The sequence below is a fragment of the Dreissena polymorpha genome, chromosome 9, assembly GCF_020536995.1.
Source record: "Dreissena polymorpha isolate Duluth1 chromosome 9, UMN_Dpol_1.0, whole genome shotgun sequence".
NCBI lineage: Eukaryota > Metazoa > Mollusca > Bivalvia > Myida > Dreissenidae > Dreissena > Dreissena polymorpha.
In genome coordinates, this window is record NC_068363.1 from 7,096,844 (window position 1) to 7,116,003 (window position 19,160).

A 19,160-nucleotide genomic window follows, 5' to 3' on the forward strand; every position below is an offset into this window, starting at 1 on the left:
AGAGCAGTCTATGATGCTCGTTGGAAACTCTTCTCCAATTGGTGTTTTCGAGGGAAAATTAATCCCCTCAATCCCTCTGCTAGACGAATAGCGGATTTTCTCATTTATCTTTTTGATGATAAGAAACTTTCTCTTAGTTCCATCAAAGGATACAGATCTATGATTTCGCATACATTGGCTTTCACTAAGTCTTCACAAGTCTGTGCTGATCCAGCTATTTCAGAACTTGTTCGAGCTATGGAACTTAGTCGTCCTGTATCTCGTACACTTGCTCCTAAATGGGATTTATCTTGTGTGCTTGGTTCCCTTATTAAGGCTCCCTATGAACCTCTTGATCAGGCTTCATTACAATTCCTAACATGGAAGACCGTTTTCCTTCTTACTATGGCTTCAGCCAAACGGAGAAGTGAAATTCATGCTCTTTCTATCGAGGATAGTCATCTTCGTTTTGACTCTTCTGATGGTTCTGTTACATTGTTGTGTCAGTCAGGATTCCTTGCTAAAAATCAACTCCCCTCTATGGCTTCCAAACCCTTCAAAGTTCCAAGTCTATCTAGAACTTGTGGACATGAAGATGATGATAGACTCCTTTGCCCGGTTAGGGCTTTGAAGTTCTACCTTAAAAAGGTAAAGTCTATTCGAGGTTCTCGCAAGAGACTTTTCATTCCATTAAAAGGGGGGGGCGATGTGTCTGCGGCTTCTATTTCTCGTTGGATAGCCTCGACTATAAGGAAAGCTTATTCTTCTCTTTCATCGAGGGATTTATCCCTGTTTAAGATAAGACCGCATGAATTAAGAGCTCTTTCGGCTTCGTGGGCTTATATTAATCAGACCCCACTATCTGAAGTGCTTCAAGCTGCTTTCTGGAGGAATCCGACCACCTTCTCCTCTTTTTTATCTTCGTTCTCTTGAGTGCCAACAAGACAATTTGTATAAGTTGGGTCCTCTTGTAGTGGCTCAAACTGTAGTTTCTTCTATGGCGTAAGTACACTGGTGCCATCCGAGAATTAAGTACTATACTGTACTAACAAAGATTATAAGAGGACTTGATTCTACTATCTCTGGCTGTAAACCCTCTATATGGGTTTTGCTGTGATGGGAAAAAATATGCGAACCTTCCCGCCGCAGCTGCAAAATCAGCTAGAGATAACAGGTAACGTATTTATGATATTAAAACAAATTTTCTTAAGTAAAATTCATTTTAATTATTAAATACTTACCTGTTATCGGTAAGTCCCACCTCCCACCCCGCTCATCGCCTTTTTATGTTTGCGTAAAGGAAAGATGAGTTGTGGTTCTTGATTTCCTGTTAGGTTGCATTGTACTATGTCTAACCTGATTTGGATTCTTATAGAGGTGGACGATTCCCAGCGCTTGAATATTTTCCGGATGAAATAACTCCCTTGGAAAGGGGTAAGCTAGAGATAACAGGTAAGTATTTAATAATTAAAATGTATTTTACTTAAGAAAATTTGTTTTAGTTTAAAGGAAATATCTTCTAAATGAAAATCCAGTTAAGGCGAAAAGTGTTGTCCCTGATTTGTGGACCTCAAAGGCTAATCTGGGACAACACTTAATGCACATGCATTAAACCCCATTTTTGCAGAGCGAGACTCAAATATTTTAAGCCCCTTCTCCAACATTGCAGCTGTGATGGCCAAGGGTATTGGCAACGGGTACCCCCTAGCTGCTGTTGTAACCACACCCGAGATAGCTGCTGGTTTGGGGAAAGCCCTTCACTTCAACACATTTGGGGGCAACCCTGTAGGGTCAGCAATCGGCTCTGCCGTGCTGGATGTAAGTGCCCTGTGGTTGCTCTGGTTACCGACTGAATAAAAGTCCCAGGCATTTATACAATTTTTGGAGTACATATGTAGTCTAGTGGTAGCCCACTGGTTCCATAACTCAAGGGTTGTAGGTTCCACTTCTTGCAGTGCTCAATACAATTGAAGTAAGTTTTCCGCATAAAAATCAATAAGCAATATATAAAGGATCTGGCACGAGTTTTCATATCATACCATATTTTATTAAACCAGTTCAGGAATTTTGTTAGTAAGCGAGCCTTTGGCTAACAAATTTGTTGGACGAGTTTAATAAAATATGGTATGATATGACGAGTGTCAGATCTTTTTTAGCACATGCTTTTAAATGAGCAAACTAAATAAATATTTACGCAAGCATAATGATAAATCCCGAATGTTGTTTGCATTTCGTGACGTCATTTGACGTTGCAACGTCATTTCAGCAAAATAACAAAATGCTATTGGTCAATAAACGAAAACTAAGCCAATGAAAAAGCTTGAAAATGTTGTATTACACATGTGTAATATAAAAAAATATGTTATGGTTGTATTACATGGGAAACAGAGTATAACATGTGATAAATTATTTTATGGTGCAATGTAGTCCAAAATAGTTTCTTACAGAAATTATTCAGTTAAAGTATTATCTGAATATATATAAAATATACAATTTGACTTAATACTCTTTGTAACCTCTGATCTCAGGTGATATGTAACCTTTGACCCAAGGAAATATGTTACCTTTGACCCCAGATGATATGTAGTTTCTGACTTCAGGTTATGTGTAACCTCTAACCTTAGGTGATATTTTACCTCTGACTCCAGGTGATATTTTAATTTTGACCCCAGGTGATAGACGAGGACAAGTTACAACAGAACTCAGCGGAGGTCGGTACATACTTTATCCGGGAACTCATGAAGCTGCGTGATGAGTGTGAATGTATCGGGGACGTGAGGGGGAAGGGGCTCATGATTGGCATTGAGATGGTCACAGACAAGGTACACATACTGAGTACAATATGATGTAGATAGATCTTACATTTAAGAAATAGACCGCAAGTTTCAATTTAAATATGGAATGATTTCAGTGTTATTAATGTAAATGGTAAAAATAAAAAATATAGTAAACTAATGAAACTAATGGGAAACAAATCATGTTATGTAAATCAAAGTGACAACTATTGCATGCAATAACATTAATAATAAAAAACACACTACAAACAAAACAGACAAGAATTCATTTCCATACAAAATGTTAATTTGAAAGTTTACTTTAACCACATACTTCAGATCTTAAGGAATTCAGACCAAAATACACTTGTAACTTATGATCAAAATGAATTCTGGCCTAGATACTTTGAGTAACTTTGGATATTAGGGAAACAGGTCCAGATGCACTTGTAAATTAGGATCTTAAGGAAATCGGGGTCCATATGCACTTTTTACTTAGAATCTTAAATAATTAGGGTTGAGATACATTTATAACTTAGGATATTAAAGAATTCATGCCCAGATACACTTATTACTTTGGATCTTAAGGAATTCATGCCAAGATACATTTATAACTTAAAGTCTTAAAAAATTCATGCCCAGATACACCTATTAAGTTGGATCTTAAGAAATTTGGGCCCAGATTCACTTGTAGCTTACATGTAGAATCTAAAGGCGTTCGGGTTACAATAGACTTGTGACTTTAGAACTAATGGATTTCTTGTCCAGATATACTTGTTACACCTTTTTAACCCTTTGCATGCTGGGAAATTTGTTGTCTGCTAAAATGTTGTCTGCTGAATTTCTATAATTAGCATTTTCTTAGATTTTTTACTAAGAATACTATCAGAATAGCAAACGGTTTGGATCCTGATGAGACGCCACATTCTGTAGCGTCTCATCTGGATCCAAACTGTTTGCAAAGGCCTTCAAAATTTGGTTCCAGCACTGAAAGAGTTAAAATCAAGATCCTATGCACATGCAGCATTTATGCCTTGTTTAAAGCAAACCTTTCAAATAGAAATTATAGCTTTTTTGATTTCATGTAAGCCTTTTTATGTCCCCCACCACTATATTGGGGAACATATTTTTTTGCCCTGTCTGTTGGTTTTATGTTTTTTTTGCTTTGTTTGTCTGCATCAAACTTTAACATTTGCCATAACTTTTGCATTTTGAAGAAAGCAACTTCATATTTGGTATCTCATGAAGCTGCACATTTTGAGTGGTGAAAGGTCAAGGTCTAGGTAATTCTTCAAGGTCGAATGTCAAATATATGGATCAAAATCGCCCATTTAATATACACTTTTGCAATATTGAAGATAGCAACTTGATATTTGGCATGCATGTGTATCTCATGGAGCTGCACATTTTGAGTGGTGAAAGGTCAAGGTCATCCTTCAAGGTCAACAGTCAAATATTTATTTATTTTTTATTTTTTTAGCTCACCTGAGCACAACTATATATGGCTATAGTAAAATCTTGTTAACACTCTAGAGGCCACATTTATTGTCTGATCGTCATGAAATTTGGTTAGAAGATTCATCCCAATAATATCTTGGACGAGTTTGAAAATGATGCCGGTTGGTTAAAAAACATAGCCGCCAGAGGGCCGGGCATTTTTCCTTATATGGCTATAGTAAAACCTTGTTAAAACTCTAGAGGCCACATTTATTTTCCAATCTTCATGAAACTTGCTCAGAACATTTGTCCCACTGATATCTTTGATGAGTTCAAAAATGGTAACCTTTGCTTGAAAAACATGGCTGCCAAGGGGCGGGGCATTTTTCCTTATATGGCTATAGTAAAATCTTGTTAACACTCGAGAGGCCACATTTATTGACCAATCTTAATGAAACTTGGTCAGAAGATTCATCCCAATAATATCTTGGACGAGTTTGAAAATGATGCCGGTTGGTTGAATGGGGCATTTTTCCTTATATGGCTTTAGTAAAACCTTGTTAACACTCTAGAGGCCACATTTATTGTCCAATCTTCATGAAATATGGTCAGAAGATTTGTCTTAATGATATCTTGGATGAGTTCGAAAATGGTTACGTTTGCTTGAATAACATGGCCGCCAAGGGGCGGGGCATTTTTCCTTATATGGCTATATAAGGCTATAGTAAAATATTGTTAACACTCTAGAGGCCACATTTATAGTCCAATCTTCATGAAACTCGGTCAGAAGATTCATCCCAATAATATCTTGGACAAGTTCAAAAATGATGCCGGTTGGTTGAAAAACATGGCCACCTCAGGGGCGGGGCTATTTTCCTTATATGGCTTTAGTTAAACCTTGTTAACACTCTAGAGGTCACATTTATTTTCCGATCATCATGAAACTTGGTCAGAAGATTTGTCCCAATGATATCTTGGATGAGTTCGAAAATGGTTTTGGTTGCTTTAAAAACATGGCCACCAGGGGCTGGGCATTTTTCTTTATATGGCTATATACGGCTATAGTAAAACCTTGGCAACATTCTAGAGGCCACATTTATTGTCCAATCTTCATGAAATTTGGTCAGAAGATTGGTCTCAATGATATCTTGGATGAGATCGAAAATAATTATGTTTGCTTGAAAAAAATGGCTTCCAAGGGGTGGGGCATTTTTCCTTATATGGCTATAGTAAAATCTTGATAACACTTTAGAGGCCACATTCACTGTTCGATCTTCATGAAACTTGGTCAGAAGATTCATCCCGATAATATCTTGGATGAGTTCAAAAATGATGCTGGTTGGTTAAAAAACATGGCTGACAGGGGGCGGGGCATTTTTCCTTATATGGCTATAGTAAAACCTTGTTAACACTCTAAAGGCCACATTTATTTTCCGATCTTCATGAAACTTGGTCAGAAGATTTGTCCCAATAATATCTTGTTATCTCAGGTGAGCGACTTTTGGCCTTTCAGGCCCTCTTGTTTTCTTATTTTTATGTCCCCCTTCGAAGAAGAGGGGGTATATTGCTTTGCACATGTCGGTCTGTCGGTCGGTCTGTCGGTCGGATCGTCCACCAGGTGGTTTCCGGATGATAACTCAAGAACGCTTGGGCCTAGGATCATGAAACTTCATAGGTACATTGATCATGACTCGCAGATGACCCCTATTGATTTTGATGTCACTAGGTCAAAGGTCAAGGTCACGGTGACCTAAAATAGTAAAATGGTTTTTGGATGATAACTTAAGAACGCATACACGGCCAACAGGGCGAACTCTGAACAATATAACTGAAGCAACTGGTCTGTAATCCTAAATCTATAATTATCAGTCCAATGAAACATCATCATTTGAGTAAAATAAAGTGGACCAGTAAAAATATTATCAGAATATGAGATTTTATCGTATATTTTATATATTAAATATTGTGTTAATGTTTAATTTCGTTGAATAATATAAATATAAGCAGGACAGGGGAAGTAATACACTATTATATCTTTCTTATATACAGGGGAAACAAATGCAATAAGTTTAAATTTCATGTTGAATAAATAGAGGATATTTGTTCATGTCAGTGTGAGATCATTTGTTATTATTTTCATTGTCCCTTGACATATTGCTTTTATATTTTGCATACTGTTTACCAAACATCACCCCAAACCTATATCCCCCCCAACCTCACCCCCCAATTTTTTTCAAACATCATCTAATAATTACCACACCCCATATTTACCCCCTCCACCCCCCTAACACCCTCACACCCCCCAAAAAATATTGTTTTAAAAACATCTAATTTTACCACACCCCCACATTATACCCCCCTCTCACTCCCCCCTACCCCCCCCACCACCCTCAATTTTTTGGGGTTAAAAATTAATAAAGTACCACACCCGACTTTATACCCCCTTTTCACTCCCCCCTACTCCCCCCCTCTAGCCCACCCCACCCCCCTCAATTTTGGTTTTTTGTAACATCATAAATAGGACCACACCCCACATACCCCCTCACTCCCCCACCCCCCCCACCCCCCAATTTTTTTTTTTAAACATCTAATAAAGACCACACACCCAACATTATACCCCCCCTCTCACCCCTACCCCCCAACCCCCCCCCCATTTTTTTTTCAAACAACTTATAAATTACCACACCCCACATTATACCCCCCTCTCACCCCCCTACCCCCCCTGTCCCCCCCCCAACTTTTTTTTTAAACATCTAATCAATTAACCCACCCCACATTATACCCCCCACTCACTCCCCCCTACCTCCCACCCACCCCCCAATTTTTTGTTTGTTTTAAACATCTAATAAATTACCACATCCCACATTATACCCCCCTCTCACCCCCCCCCCTACCCCCCCCCCCCCCCCAAAAAAAAATTGTCTTTTTTTATTTTTGAAAGATCATCTAATAAATTATTAAATATGAACAATTTCCGCATGATGGCTTACGTTATACTGTCAAGCACTCGAAAAGTCGAGCGGGCTGTCCTCTGACAGCTCTTGTTAGGTCACAAGGTCAAAGGTCAAGTTCACAGTGACTCGAAATAGTAAAATGGTTTCCGGATGATAACTCAAGAATGCTTACGCCTAGGATATTGAAACTTCATAGGTTCATTGATCATGACTGGCAGATGACCCCTATTGATTTTCAGGTCACTAGGTCAAAGGTCAAGATCACAGTGACTCGAAAGAGTACAATGGTTTCGGGATGATATCTTACATTAGGTCAAAGGTCAAGGTCACAGTGACAAAAAACGTATTCACACAATGGCTGCCACTACAACTGACAGCCCATATGGGGGACATGCATGTTTTACAAACAGCCCTTGTTTTTTCTTATTTCTGAAAGATACTGTAAAAAATGACATCACCTCATACTATACACTCCTCTCCACACCCACTCTGCCCCCTTTTTATGCCTCTTGATTGAAAGATCGGGGATATATTGTTTTTGGCCATTCTGTCTGTCATTCTGTCCCAAAACTTTAACCTTGGTCATAACTTTTGCAATATTGAAGATAGCAACTTGATATTTGGCATGCATGTGTATCTCATGGAGATGCACATTTTGAGTAGTAAAAGGTCAAGGTCATCCTTCAAGGTCAAAGGTCAAATATATGGCTTCAAAGCGCAGAAGGGGGCATTGTGTTTCACAAACACAGCTCTTGTCTTAAATCTGGTTTGTATACAAGTGATTTTTTTGTTGAATTGTACAAGTATTGACCCATTCCTTCCCTCACATGTCACGCATGATTTGTCTCACATGTCACATGTGATTTGTTTTACATGTCACACATGTTTTGTCTTACCGGTTACACATGATTTGTCTCACATGTCACACATGATTTGTCTCACATGTCACACATGATTTGTCTCACATGTCACATATGATTTGTTTCACATGTCACACGTGATTTTTCTCACATGTTACATATGATTTGTTTCACATGTCACACATGATTTGTCTCACATGTCACACATGATTTGTCTCACATGTCACACATGATTTGTCTCACATGTTGCAAATGATTTGTCTCACATGTCACACATGATTTGTCTCACATGTCACACATGATTTGTCTCACATGTCACAGATGATTTGTTTCACATGTCACACATGATTTATGTCACATGATACACATGATTTGTCTCACATGTGACACATGATTTGTTTCACAAGCCAAAATGATTTGTCTCAGATGTCATACATGATTTGTCACACATTATTTTCTTACATGTGACGCATGATTTGTTTCACATGTTGCAAATGATTTGTCTCACATGTCACACATGATTTGTCCCACATGTCACAGATGATTTGTCTCACATGTCACACACCATTTGCCTCACATGTCACATGCCATTTGTCTCACATGTCACATGTGATTTATCTCACATGACACACATTATTTGTCTCACATGTGACACATGATTTGTTTCACATGCCAAAAATGATTTGTCTCACATGTCACACACCATTTGTCTCACATGTCACTCACCATTTGTCTCACATGTCACACACCATTTGTGTCACATGTCACTTATGAATTTTTAGGCCACCAGGAAGCCCCTGCCTGCTGACAAGATGGGCGACATCTGGGAAGAGACCAAGGATCTTGGTGTGCTCTTTGGAAAGGGAGGTCTATATGGAAATGTAAGCAATATATTTTGTATTGATTATTTCTTGTTTATTACTATTTAAATCAATGGGTGCAGAAACTTCCTATTGACCCCACAGCTTCTTGTTAATATTACAGATTGCTTATTATGCCAATGGTCATACGCTAGCCTGTGTTGAAATAAGAGAGGTACAGAAGGCTGATTTGACTGTAATTAGGTTGTATGAAAACTTTACAGTTATGTTTTAGGTATAATAAAAAGAATATCACCACCCATGAAGGATTATATAATATATTGTAAATCTCAAAACAGTATAAATGCAAGTCTTGGCTTTTCCTTGTTTAACATTAACCTCTTCAAGTATTGGATACATTGTATCACCATTATTTAATTTTATATTTATGTATTATCATCATTATAGTTATAAAATGAGTCACCTTTGGGGAAAATGGGGCATAGTGAATGTGCCTTAAGTGTCATCCCAGATGAGGTTGTGCAGTCCACAAAGCTACCGGTAATCAGGGATGACACTTTCGGCTCACTCTGGATTTTTGTTTTAACAAAAAAGTTGATTAAAACATTGAGCATCACCCAGGCTAATTGTGGACAATTTTTAGCGTACATGCATTAAGCGGAAGTTTCCCAGAGCATGGATTCAATCTTGTGTTCATTGCTCTCCGTTTCGTTTGCAGGTATTCCGTGTGAAGCCCCCAATGTGTATAACCAAGGCAGACGTGGATTTCTCTGTGTCTGTGCTGCGAGAGGCCGTGAAGAAACACATGTGAACCAAGCCAAGATGGGAAACTGAGACCTTGACCTTGAAATGATGCTACCCTTAGTTTCCTGGGAAACAAACCGTAAAGGTTAAGGAAACAAGTTCTTGAATGTATACAACCCTATTACAAGCATTATTAGGAACGTTTAAAAAAAATGTTTTGGGCATTATTGTTTTAAAACAAACAAAAAATTTATCTGTAAATATAAAAACCGATATCTACGTGATTTAATTCTTACACATAAAAAAACCATCAAAATGTTGTTTTTCACTTACAACATTTCATAGAAAATTTATTCTTTACTTGAATTTCACTTGAATTAAATTGAATGTAGTAAGTATATACATATTTTTGTTCCTTGTTAATTCATGCATTTGTAAAGCAAATATTTTGGATTTTTTTAGAATCCATCGAGCTAGTCAGAGTTTAATAGTTTGTTCACTGAATGTCAAATCTTGTAATACAGTGATGTGCGTTTGATTTTATACAGATTTATTATTAATAATATGATTGTGGAAGTAAAATAAAACTTAAGTATGAGACATATTTTAAATGAATTGTATAATGATAGTGTCCAATTTAACTATGTTTTAATTTTTTTGTAAATGTTAAAAAAATAAAATAAAAAATGTCAAAAATACATTAAATATATTAATTATATATATATGTATATAAACAGTCAAATCTTGTTGGCTTTTATTTACCGATATCTCCAAGTCTCCTCGAAAGAACAAATTATTATTGCTTTTTACTCGTGTAATTTTTGTTGTTAGGGTCAAATTTTCTGATGACTTTAAGTGTTGGCTAAGAACCGGTGACAGAACCAAACTTTTGCACTTCCTTTTGTTTGTGTGGCTCAATCTCGCTTCAAGTCACATACAGTATTAATTGTTATGGGTGAGCATAATAAATGTTACGCAATAATTGATTTAACTGTTGTGACAATCTTGTTATTGTCTGAATTGTTAATTGGTTTAAGTAAAATATTACCTCGACACTTTGTAAACAATCATGTGTTTATGTAGAAACAGCATTCTAAGCATTAGTGCTAAAACACTACGTACAAATTATATGCGCTTAAGGTACTTCATCCATACCATGCAAACTGACATCCTATTAAACTTGAAAAAAATAACAAATAAATATAAAGTCTTGTTTAATATTTCATGGATGTGTAAATATTTGATAAATTTTATATTCATTGAGTGAAATTCTGTTTTATAATTAAATTGTAAGTGCCTCCACATGTTTTATATGTTGTCTTTTACATCTTATTGTTCTTCTTAAAATTTTGCTTATCTTCTATACATTTATATTGCTAGTATTATATTTGTTTGTTGAATGCATAACTGTTTTAAAATATGTATAAATAAAAATATTAAACAGATATTTGGTTTATGTTTAATCATATGCAGTCAGAAGTATGGAATTAAGACATTATGGATACTCCACCTCAGACGATATGAATCTTTTGCAAACAATTGTATGGTAACTCGTTACATCATTTGAATTGTTTGGCTAGAAATTGTCATGCCAGTCATGGCAACAATGAGTCATTGGGAGTTGACTGTATTTAAAATAAGTTAAATAATGATCATGGTCTAATATATTTCTATTGTTAAATATTAGTAAATGTTTATTATTATTAATCAAACATGTAGAAAATACATTAAATAGAGTACAGGTATATTTACTAGCACTATAACACTTCCTAGGCAGAAACTGTTCTCTCGCTGGGTCAAACTTTTCTATAGCCAAGTTTACCTCGTTTTGTCTGAATCCTTATTATTTTGGATATTTGATGGGTGATAATGAAGAAAAACTTGTAGACAAACAGTAATTTCTTGAGCCAAATTTTCTTATTTGTGGCCATTGGCGAATGGCAGTGCAAGCTCTGAGAAATATTTTGGACATATAAGTCCAATATGTGACATTTTTCGTTTAAATCGTCTCTTCTTAGCAAAAATCCAATTTAGGCGGAAAGTGTCCCTGATAAGCCTGTGCGGACTTCACAGGCTTATCTGGGACGACACTTTACGCACATGCATTATGCCCAGTTTTCACAGAACACGCCTCATATTGTAATGAGTTGTTTACTCACAAAATGCTTACAATTATTAAGTGTTTGTTACACTTTTTATCTGCAATTTTGAGTACTTTTATGTCAGTTACAGGAAAGCTTTCTTCTGTTGAAACTGCATGATACAAGAAAATAGATACACAAAATTGTTTTCTTGTAAAACATTATTGTTAATATTCTGGCATAAGTTGGCAGTCACATAGGTATTCTGGCTGTTGCATGTTGACTATTTACTTAATATTTCTATACTACACTTTCAAAGAATTTACATAAGTATTGTTTCCCAAGTTTTTCTGTCACATTTTCTCTGGTTTGGTAACAATTAATTGTAGCTTTTAAATCGTAAATGATGTGTATTTACTCGCACAAACAGCATTTCACTGTTTGAAGTCCCAACCAGCATTTTACCACCATGCCATAGGAACAGTGGTCACATTACTGGAATACGGACAAAACCCCTCCCGGATAAAAACCCTCCCGTCATTTTCATAGGGGGCGGACGAAAACCCTCCCATGAATAAACATGGGCGGACAAAAACACTCCCATGAAAAAAACGGGGGAGGACAAAACCCTCCCATGAAAAAACGGGACCGGACAAAAACCCTCCCGTAAAAGAAACAGTGTTGCATTCATTAATCCGATAAAATTATCCATTGTGTGTATTGTGTTTTTAGGGGTGTGAAATTGAAAGAAAATGTGTATCCATTAACTGTAAACATACCGCTTTCTAATGTGCATATATATCCGATAATCCAATATAATAACAACATCAATTAAAACATAAAATGAGGCCATTTATAGACAAGTGAATTTAAATTTAGATTGAATGCAATACGATATAGTGCAACGTTTAATCGCGACATACGCTCATTCATGCAAAAAAACGTGCTTTCCGGGAAGTTTCTGAAAACTTTGCGAAAATGAAAGTAAAATTCTGTTAACAAATAACAATTCGTTAGCATGTAACTAATTTGTCTTAATTACATATTTAATTTAGCTTTGACTGTAACGCTTTCAATTGCATTTTTGCAGACAATATATAAAGCATACTGTATTGTCAAATATGTCAATGATTCGGTTATTTAGCCCACTAATCAGCTAATCATAACAATTAACTAGTTAATGGCATACAATAATATGTATCAAAATAGCAAACTGTGAATCTGCAACTGCGGACAAAAACCCTCCCGTGAAAGCAATTAATTAAACACCGACAAATGTTATTGCTTCACACATTGTTGCATTCATTAATCCTCAAAATTTACTCAAAATAGCAAACTGTGAATCTGCAACTACTTTTAGTTTTTAAGTAGTTCAATCACAGAATCAATTAAAAGCAATTAAACGCCGACAAATGTATTTGCTTCACACAATGGTGCATTCATTAATCCGAAAAAATCAATTAAATATGTAATTAAGACAAATTAGTTACATGCTAACGAATTGTTAGTTGTTAACAGAATTTTACTTTCATTTTCGCAAAGTTTTCAGAAACTTTCCGGAAAGCACGTTTTTTTGCATGAATGAGCGTATGTCGCGATTAAACGTTGCACTGTATCGTATTGCATTCAATCTAAATTTAAATTCACTTGTCTATAAATGGCCTCATTTTATGTTTTAATTGATGTTGTTATTATATTGGATTATCGGATATATATGCACATTAGAAAGCGGTATGTTTACAATTAATGGATACACATTTTCTTTCAATTTCACACCCCTAAAAACACAATACACACAATGGGTAATTTTATCGGATTAATGAATGCAACACTGTTTCTTTTACGGGAGGGTTTTTGTCCGGTCCCGTTTTTTCATGGGAGGGTTTTTGTCCTTCCCCGTTTTTTTCATGGGAGTGTTTTTGTCCGTCCATGTTTATTCATGGGAGGGTTTTCGTCCGCCCCCTATGAAAATGACGGGAGGGTTTTTATCCGGGAGGGGTTTTGTTCGTATTCCCTGACATTTGGTATCCAGAAAGATAAATTAGATGAATGAAATTTATACCATTTCCAACGCCGCAATGCGGTCTTGACAAGAGCGAGTGGAAGCTTCAAGAATTACCGAGATCCCCTTTATAGAACATTAATTTATTTCACAAACTTTAAATGTCATATAAGCAATAACTAAGCATTATTAAGTATGTATTATGTCACGTGTGCATGTAAAATAATTGAGAATTTTGGTACCCAATTCGTGTAACTTTACGAAATCCCCGTTAAAAATCGCGTTTCTGTGTGTGTCAGAAACAAGTGAAAACCATTTTGTTATTATTTTAATAAAGACGTATCGATAAATGCTATTGTTAAAGAGTTATTATTACTGATATAAGTTAACCAATAAATGCGGTAACTTCGGGGAAGTCGGTACCTGCGCGAGCGTCTGATATTGATAGCCTTATTAATTTATAATAGCCTGACCGTATTCCATTTCGTACAACGCTTATTTTATATCAGACAATGTCCAAACTTACTGTGTTGTTTTTGCGCTTTAAATTAAATTGATTGATAAATGTCCCATAAGCAATGTTTAATATGATTAATATCACTTTTATACGCAATAACATGTGGGATTGAGGTACCCACCCGGCGTCAGAAAGCGCGTAAAACTTCACCGAATTCCCAGTTATAAAGCGCTATTTCGTGTCAAATACACGGGTAGGGGGGAATGTTTCGGTAATAATTTTGTTAATAACACGGGTAAATACCGGTGAAGTGTTAATTTATTGCAAATACCACCTTTACACGTAATAACGGGTTCGATTTCGGTAAGCGCGCAAGCGTTTGAGAGCGTGTTTAACGTACCGATTTACCCGTTATAAATAGCTGATGTTCTCTTTAATCGTATATTTTTTGCATTTGCAGAATAACTAAATGGCATCAACCCCTTTACAAGTGTAATATGGTGTTAAACAAGTCCATAAAATCATCCTGAATATCGCGTAAATCTATATGCAGTCTATAGGCAAAGAAGCCATTTTGGTGTTAGCTTGTCTAGGTTTTCTTCCCGCTGAGCCACGTGATTAAGTGGGCGGAGCGATCACTGATAAGGCGTCATGTCAATTGTAACAGCGTGGATATCTTTATGTGATATGTTCAGAATTAAGTACAGTGTAACCCTGCACAATCATGTGCGCATGTCTCTGTGTGAAATATAATTGAGTCTTGTTCTGAGAAAACTGGGCATAATGCATGTGCGTAAAGTGTCGTCCCAGATTAGTCTGTGCTGTCCGCACAGGCTAATCAGGGACGACACTTTTCGCCAAAATTGGATTTTTGCTAATAAAAGACTTCATTTTAACGAAAAATGTCATAAAATCGGAAAGTGTCGTCCCTGATTAGCCTGTGCTGACTGCACAGGTTAATCTGGGACGACACTTTACGCACATGTATTGTGCCCATTTTTCTCAGAACACAACTCTATTTATTACATATTAATGTGAACACATACAGACGTAATGCGTTAAAAATAGTCAGCAATGTGCATGTTGTCCGCATTTGCTTTATTTTGTACATGTATGTGCATACAAACGAAAAATATCGTACTTTCTTGTCAATTACTATTGTCAAATGATTATCATTACTGAGACATTAACTTCTTGTTGATTTCGTTGGTTCAACAATCCAAGACCTTAACACAAACACATGGGAAAACGACAAAAGAGGATTCTTCAGTTTTCAGTATTCACAAATATTTAAGTCCACAAAATGTTACTTTTTGAAAAAAAAACACTACATTTCATGCATACACATCTACACATGATTTTACAGTATTTAAACATCCAAGATGATTCTTACATATTATGTACAAGTTACAAGAAGTTCCTATCATTATGTAATCGATTGCATTTTATGCATTATTTTTTGCGTATACTGGTATGGATTGCATCGGTGTTTGGACTATTATGTAACATGTTTTTGACTTTATGTAAATTGACTGTACAATTGATAAACTGTTTTTGGAACTATGTAAGGTGTTGTTTCTTACTTTATTAAAGGGGCCTTTTCACAGATTTTGGCATTTTTTTAACTTATTCATTAAATGCTTTATATTGATAAATGTAAACATTGGATCGTAAAAGCTCAAGTAAAAAATCAAGAAAAAAAATAAAAAAAGGAAAAGAACATTGCCCGGAGCAGGTTTCGAGCCAGTGACCTCTGGAGTCCTGCCAGAGTCCTGAAGTAAAAACGCTCTAGCCTACTGAGCTATTCCGCCGAGTACAAATTCTTGACGTATTTTATACCTTATATAAGCAATCTTCGTAGTTTCACAAAATTTAACGACAAAAACAGAACTCTCCAAATTATTCAATCGTTTCGCGTTGCAACGCTTTATACATTTTAGGTTTTAAAATCGTCAAAAGATGCATATAATGGCTATAGTAGAGCATGGTTAATGTTCAGTATTACTGTTTCCTCACAAATATCATAACTAAAACGAAAAATTACGAATCTGAAACAACTTTTTTCAATTTTGTCAATTTACCAAAGCGTGAAAAGATCCCTTTAAGTCCTTAAGCATTAAAAAAGCTTATCTGTGTAGTCAATTATCCTTTATATTTTTTAGGTAAGAATATATTACATTGCGCAGGGCCGTACCCAGGAAATTTTGACTGGGGGGGGGGGCCAAAACGGGAAGGGTGCGGGAGGATTTGCCCCTCCCGAATAGATTTTTTTTATTAGGCATTGTTCAAGGTGAATTTTTGTGCATCTAGAAACATTATGTTGTTTTATAAATTTATGGATATATAGCAAGTAAATCAGCATCTTTCTGAGTCTAAAGCTTTAACCATTACGGGCCGTCCATAAAGTATGTCACTCTCCAGGTGGGGGGAGGGTGGGTAAGAAAGTGTGACAGTTTGTGACATGGGGGAGGGGGGTCAGGCCATGTGTGATGTCACACATTTATTTAAAAAAAATGTCTAATTTATTTATTATTTCTTTAGTAGCATTTAAAAATAATTTTCAAAACTTTGTGAAACATTTGAATTAGTTTTATGTCAAAATAAGACGAATTGCGTATCTCCTGATTCTGTTGTTTGAATATTTAATAAGCAACTTGGCTGGGCCGGCTTATTCAATAGGCACAACCTCCACACAGATTTCAATGACGAAATAATTAATTTGGACTGGTTCATTTTTAGTAAGTAAAGGTTTGAAAGAAAATCTAAATTATAATTTCGTTTTTATTAGAGGTTAACACGTGGATAAATATTCATACTGCCCATCGTAACAAACCTACAGTTAAAAAAGCCTGTAATGTGAAAGTTCTTTTACTGGTAAGTGACATTTTAATACGATTTAAAAGTGAATTGTGTTTTAGATTAAATTTGAATAAAGTATAAATAAAAGAAATGTTCGAAAGTGTGAGTTTGTGACGTACTTTAGGGGGGTCCAAGATTTTGTAACAGATTGTGACATGCGGCGGGGGGGGGGGGGATAAAAAGGTCAAAAAGGCATGACATGCTTTATTGACGGCCCCTTGGTGTGAAATTTATAACACTTTATGAAGAAGTAAAAGCAAGCTTTGAAACTAAAAAAAACTTTATTATGAAATGTAACATAAATTATGACTGTAGAGGAGGTTTGATTTCAAAGACAAAATACTACTATGGTTATATGTCAGTAACCTACTAGTATTTTCTCTTTGAAATCAAACCTTCTCTATATAAAGTTTCAAAGTAAATTCATTATAAAATGTTTATCATCTACACACAGTTATCACAGAAATGTTTAATAAGCTATGACTCTAGAGGAGGTTTGAATTTAAAAGAGAAAACACTATTATCGTTCAGACCTACGACCTTCTGTATCAGTTCCATCCATTCGCTGTTTCTCTTTCAATCAAAAGACGTGTAACACCCACCATCAAAAGATGAAGCATTGAGCACAATGGGTAATTGACAGATCGGGGATGTGTGTACAAGGTGATAAGAAAACATAGCCTAGGGGCTTATCTCCACTGGCGAGTAAATTAGCGCTTATCCCATTGTGTATCAGGGGCAATAAAACAAATCTGCGCATTTGTATTGCAGGGAAGTGTACTGTGGGCCCTGATTGTAGGGCATAAGCCCCCCAGGACAAACCCCCCCAATGAAAAAATGAACATTTGGACAATACCCCCCCCCCCCCCAGTAGAAATGACAGGTAGGATATAAGGCCCCCGGTGCTTATTTTGCATCTGGAAATTTGCCCCCCAGTGCTTATTTTAGAAGTGGACATTTGCCCCCCAGTGCTAATATCATATGTTGTTTCCATTAGACTAGTATATCTCTATATTTGGATTCAGTATTGCTTCATATCTCGTAATATATAATCATAGAAACTTGGATCATTATAATTTGAAATAAAAAAGGTCAGGAAACTCACTTTAATTGCCTATTCTTAGGTAAAACAAACATCTTAAAGAAATTTAATTGTTATTTATTTTATCAATCAAAGGGATTATCAGCTTGTTAAAGGTGTGACATGTGGCTTTGATCATATACTTGTTGATGAAAATTAAAGGCTTCTTTAGTTAATCAATCAAAAGGATTATCAATAATAATTATCATAATTTAGTACAAATAATGATAATTAAAGCAAACACATATAACAACATTTAAAGGCAATTATTTTTGTAGTTACATTGTTTGAGTGATAATTAACAAAAATTAAGTATATAAGGAACTATCACATTTCAAGTGATACATTTCATCATGGAAATTATTAAGAGTAATAAAGGGTCTGTGAAATTACTGAAGGATGGGTACTTTTACACCAAAAAGAAGTATCGTAAAGAATCAATACATTGGGAATGTTCCTTGACAACTGATCTTGATGTAAGTATAATAATAAAATACTATTTGTTATCTTTGCTATCATAACTTTTAAAATAGCAATTTACACAATTTATTCCAGACAGTATTGCATAACTTCACAAATTTAATTATTTGAAGTAAAGGTAAATGTAGTATTTGTAAGCTTTACATAATTAATTCCAAACAGTTATACAAAACTGTACAAAATTATTTTATATATAATAAATTAAATGTTTCATTGCTATTATCATTAGTTACAATATTAAATAATTGTTTTAATATTGTCAGGTCACTATGGTATGGTTTATCATCTCAAAGGTTTTGAGTAATCAGGTGGTGATAATTGGACATGATTATCTGCTCAAGCGAGTAATGTCATTGAAAATAAGGCACTGGGGGGAAAATGTCCAATTCTAAAATAAGCACTGGGGGGCAAATTTCCAGATGCAAAATAAGCACTGGGGGGCTTATATCCTACCTGTCATTTCTACTGGGGGGGTATTGTCCAAATGTTCATTTTTTCATCGGGGGTGTTTTGTCCTGGGGGGCTTATGTCTGGATCCCGTGGGCCCTTTCATGTGAGAAAATTTGCAGTAGGCCCGTTATTAAAAAATCATTACTCGACAGCCAGCTGGGGGGGGGGGGGGGGCGGGCCC

The 19,160-nt window shown here is 35.8% G+C and overlaps 1 protein-coding gene across 1 annotated transcript in view; it reads left to right on the top strand.

Annotated features, from left to right (window-relative positions):
- The window catches only part of LOC127845506 (alanine--glyoxylate aminotransferase 2, mitochondrial-like), a 51,219-nt gene extending 41,583 nt beyond the window's left edge, over positions 1–9,636 (top strand). The window contains exons 11-14 of the mRNA XM_052376492.1: positions 1,649–1,797; positions 2,652–2,801; positions 8,787–8,885; positions 9,544–9,636. Of these exons, the coding sequence (XP_052232452.1) occupies positions 1,649–1,797; positions 2,652–2,801; positions 8,787–8,885; positions 9,544–9,636 (491 nt within the window). The remainder of the gene's footprint in view (positions 1–1,648; positions 1,798–2,651; positions 2,802–8,786; positions 8,886–9,543) is intronic.
- The last annotated feature ends 9,524 nt before the right edge of the window (positions 9,637–19,160 follow it).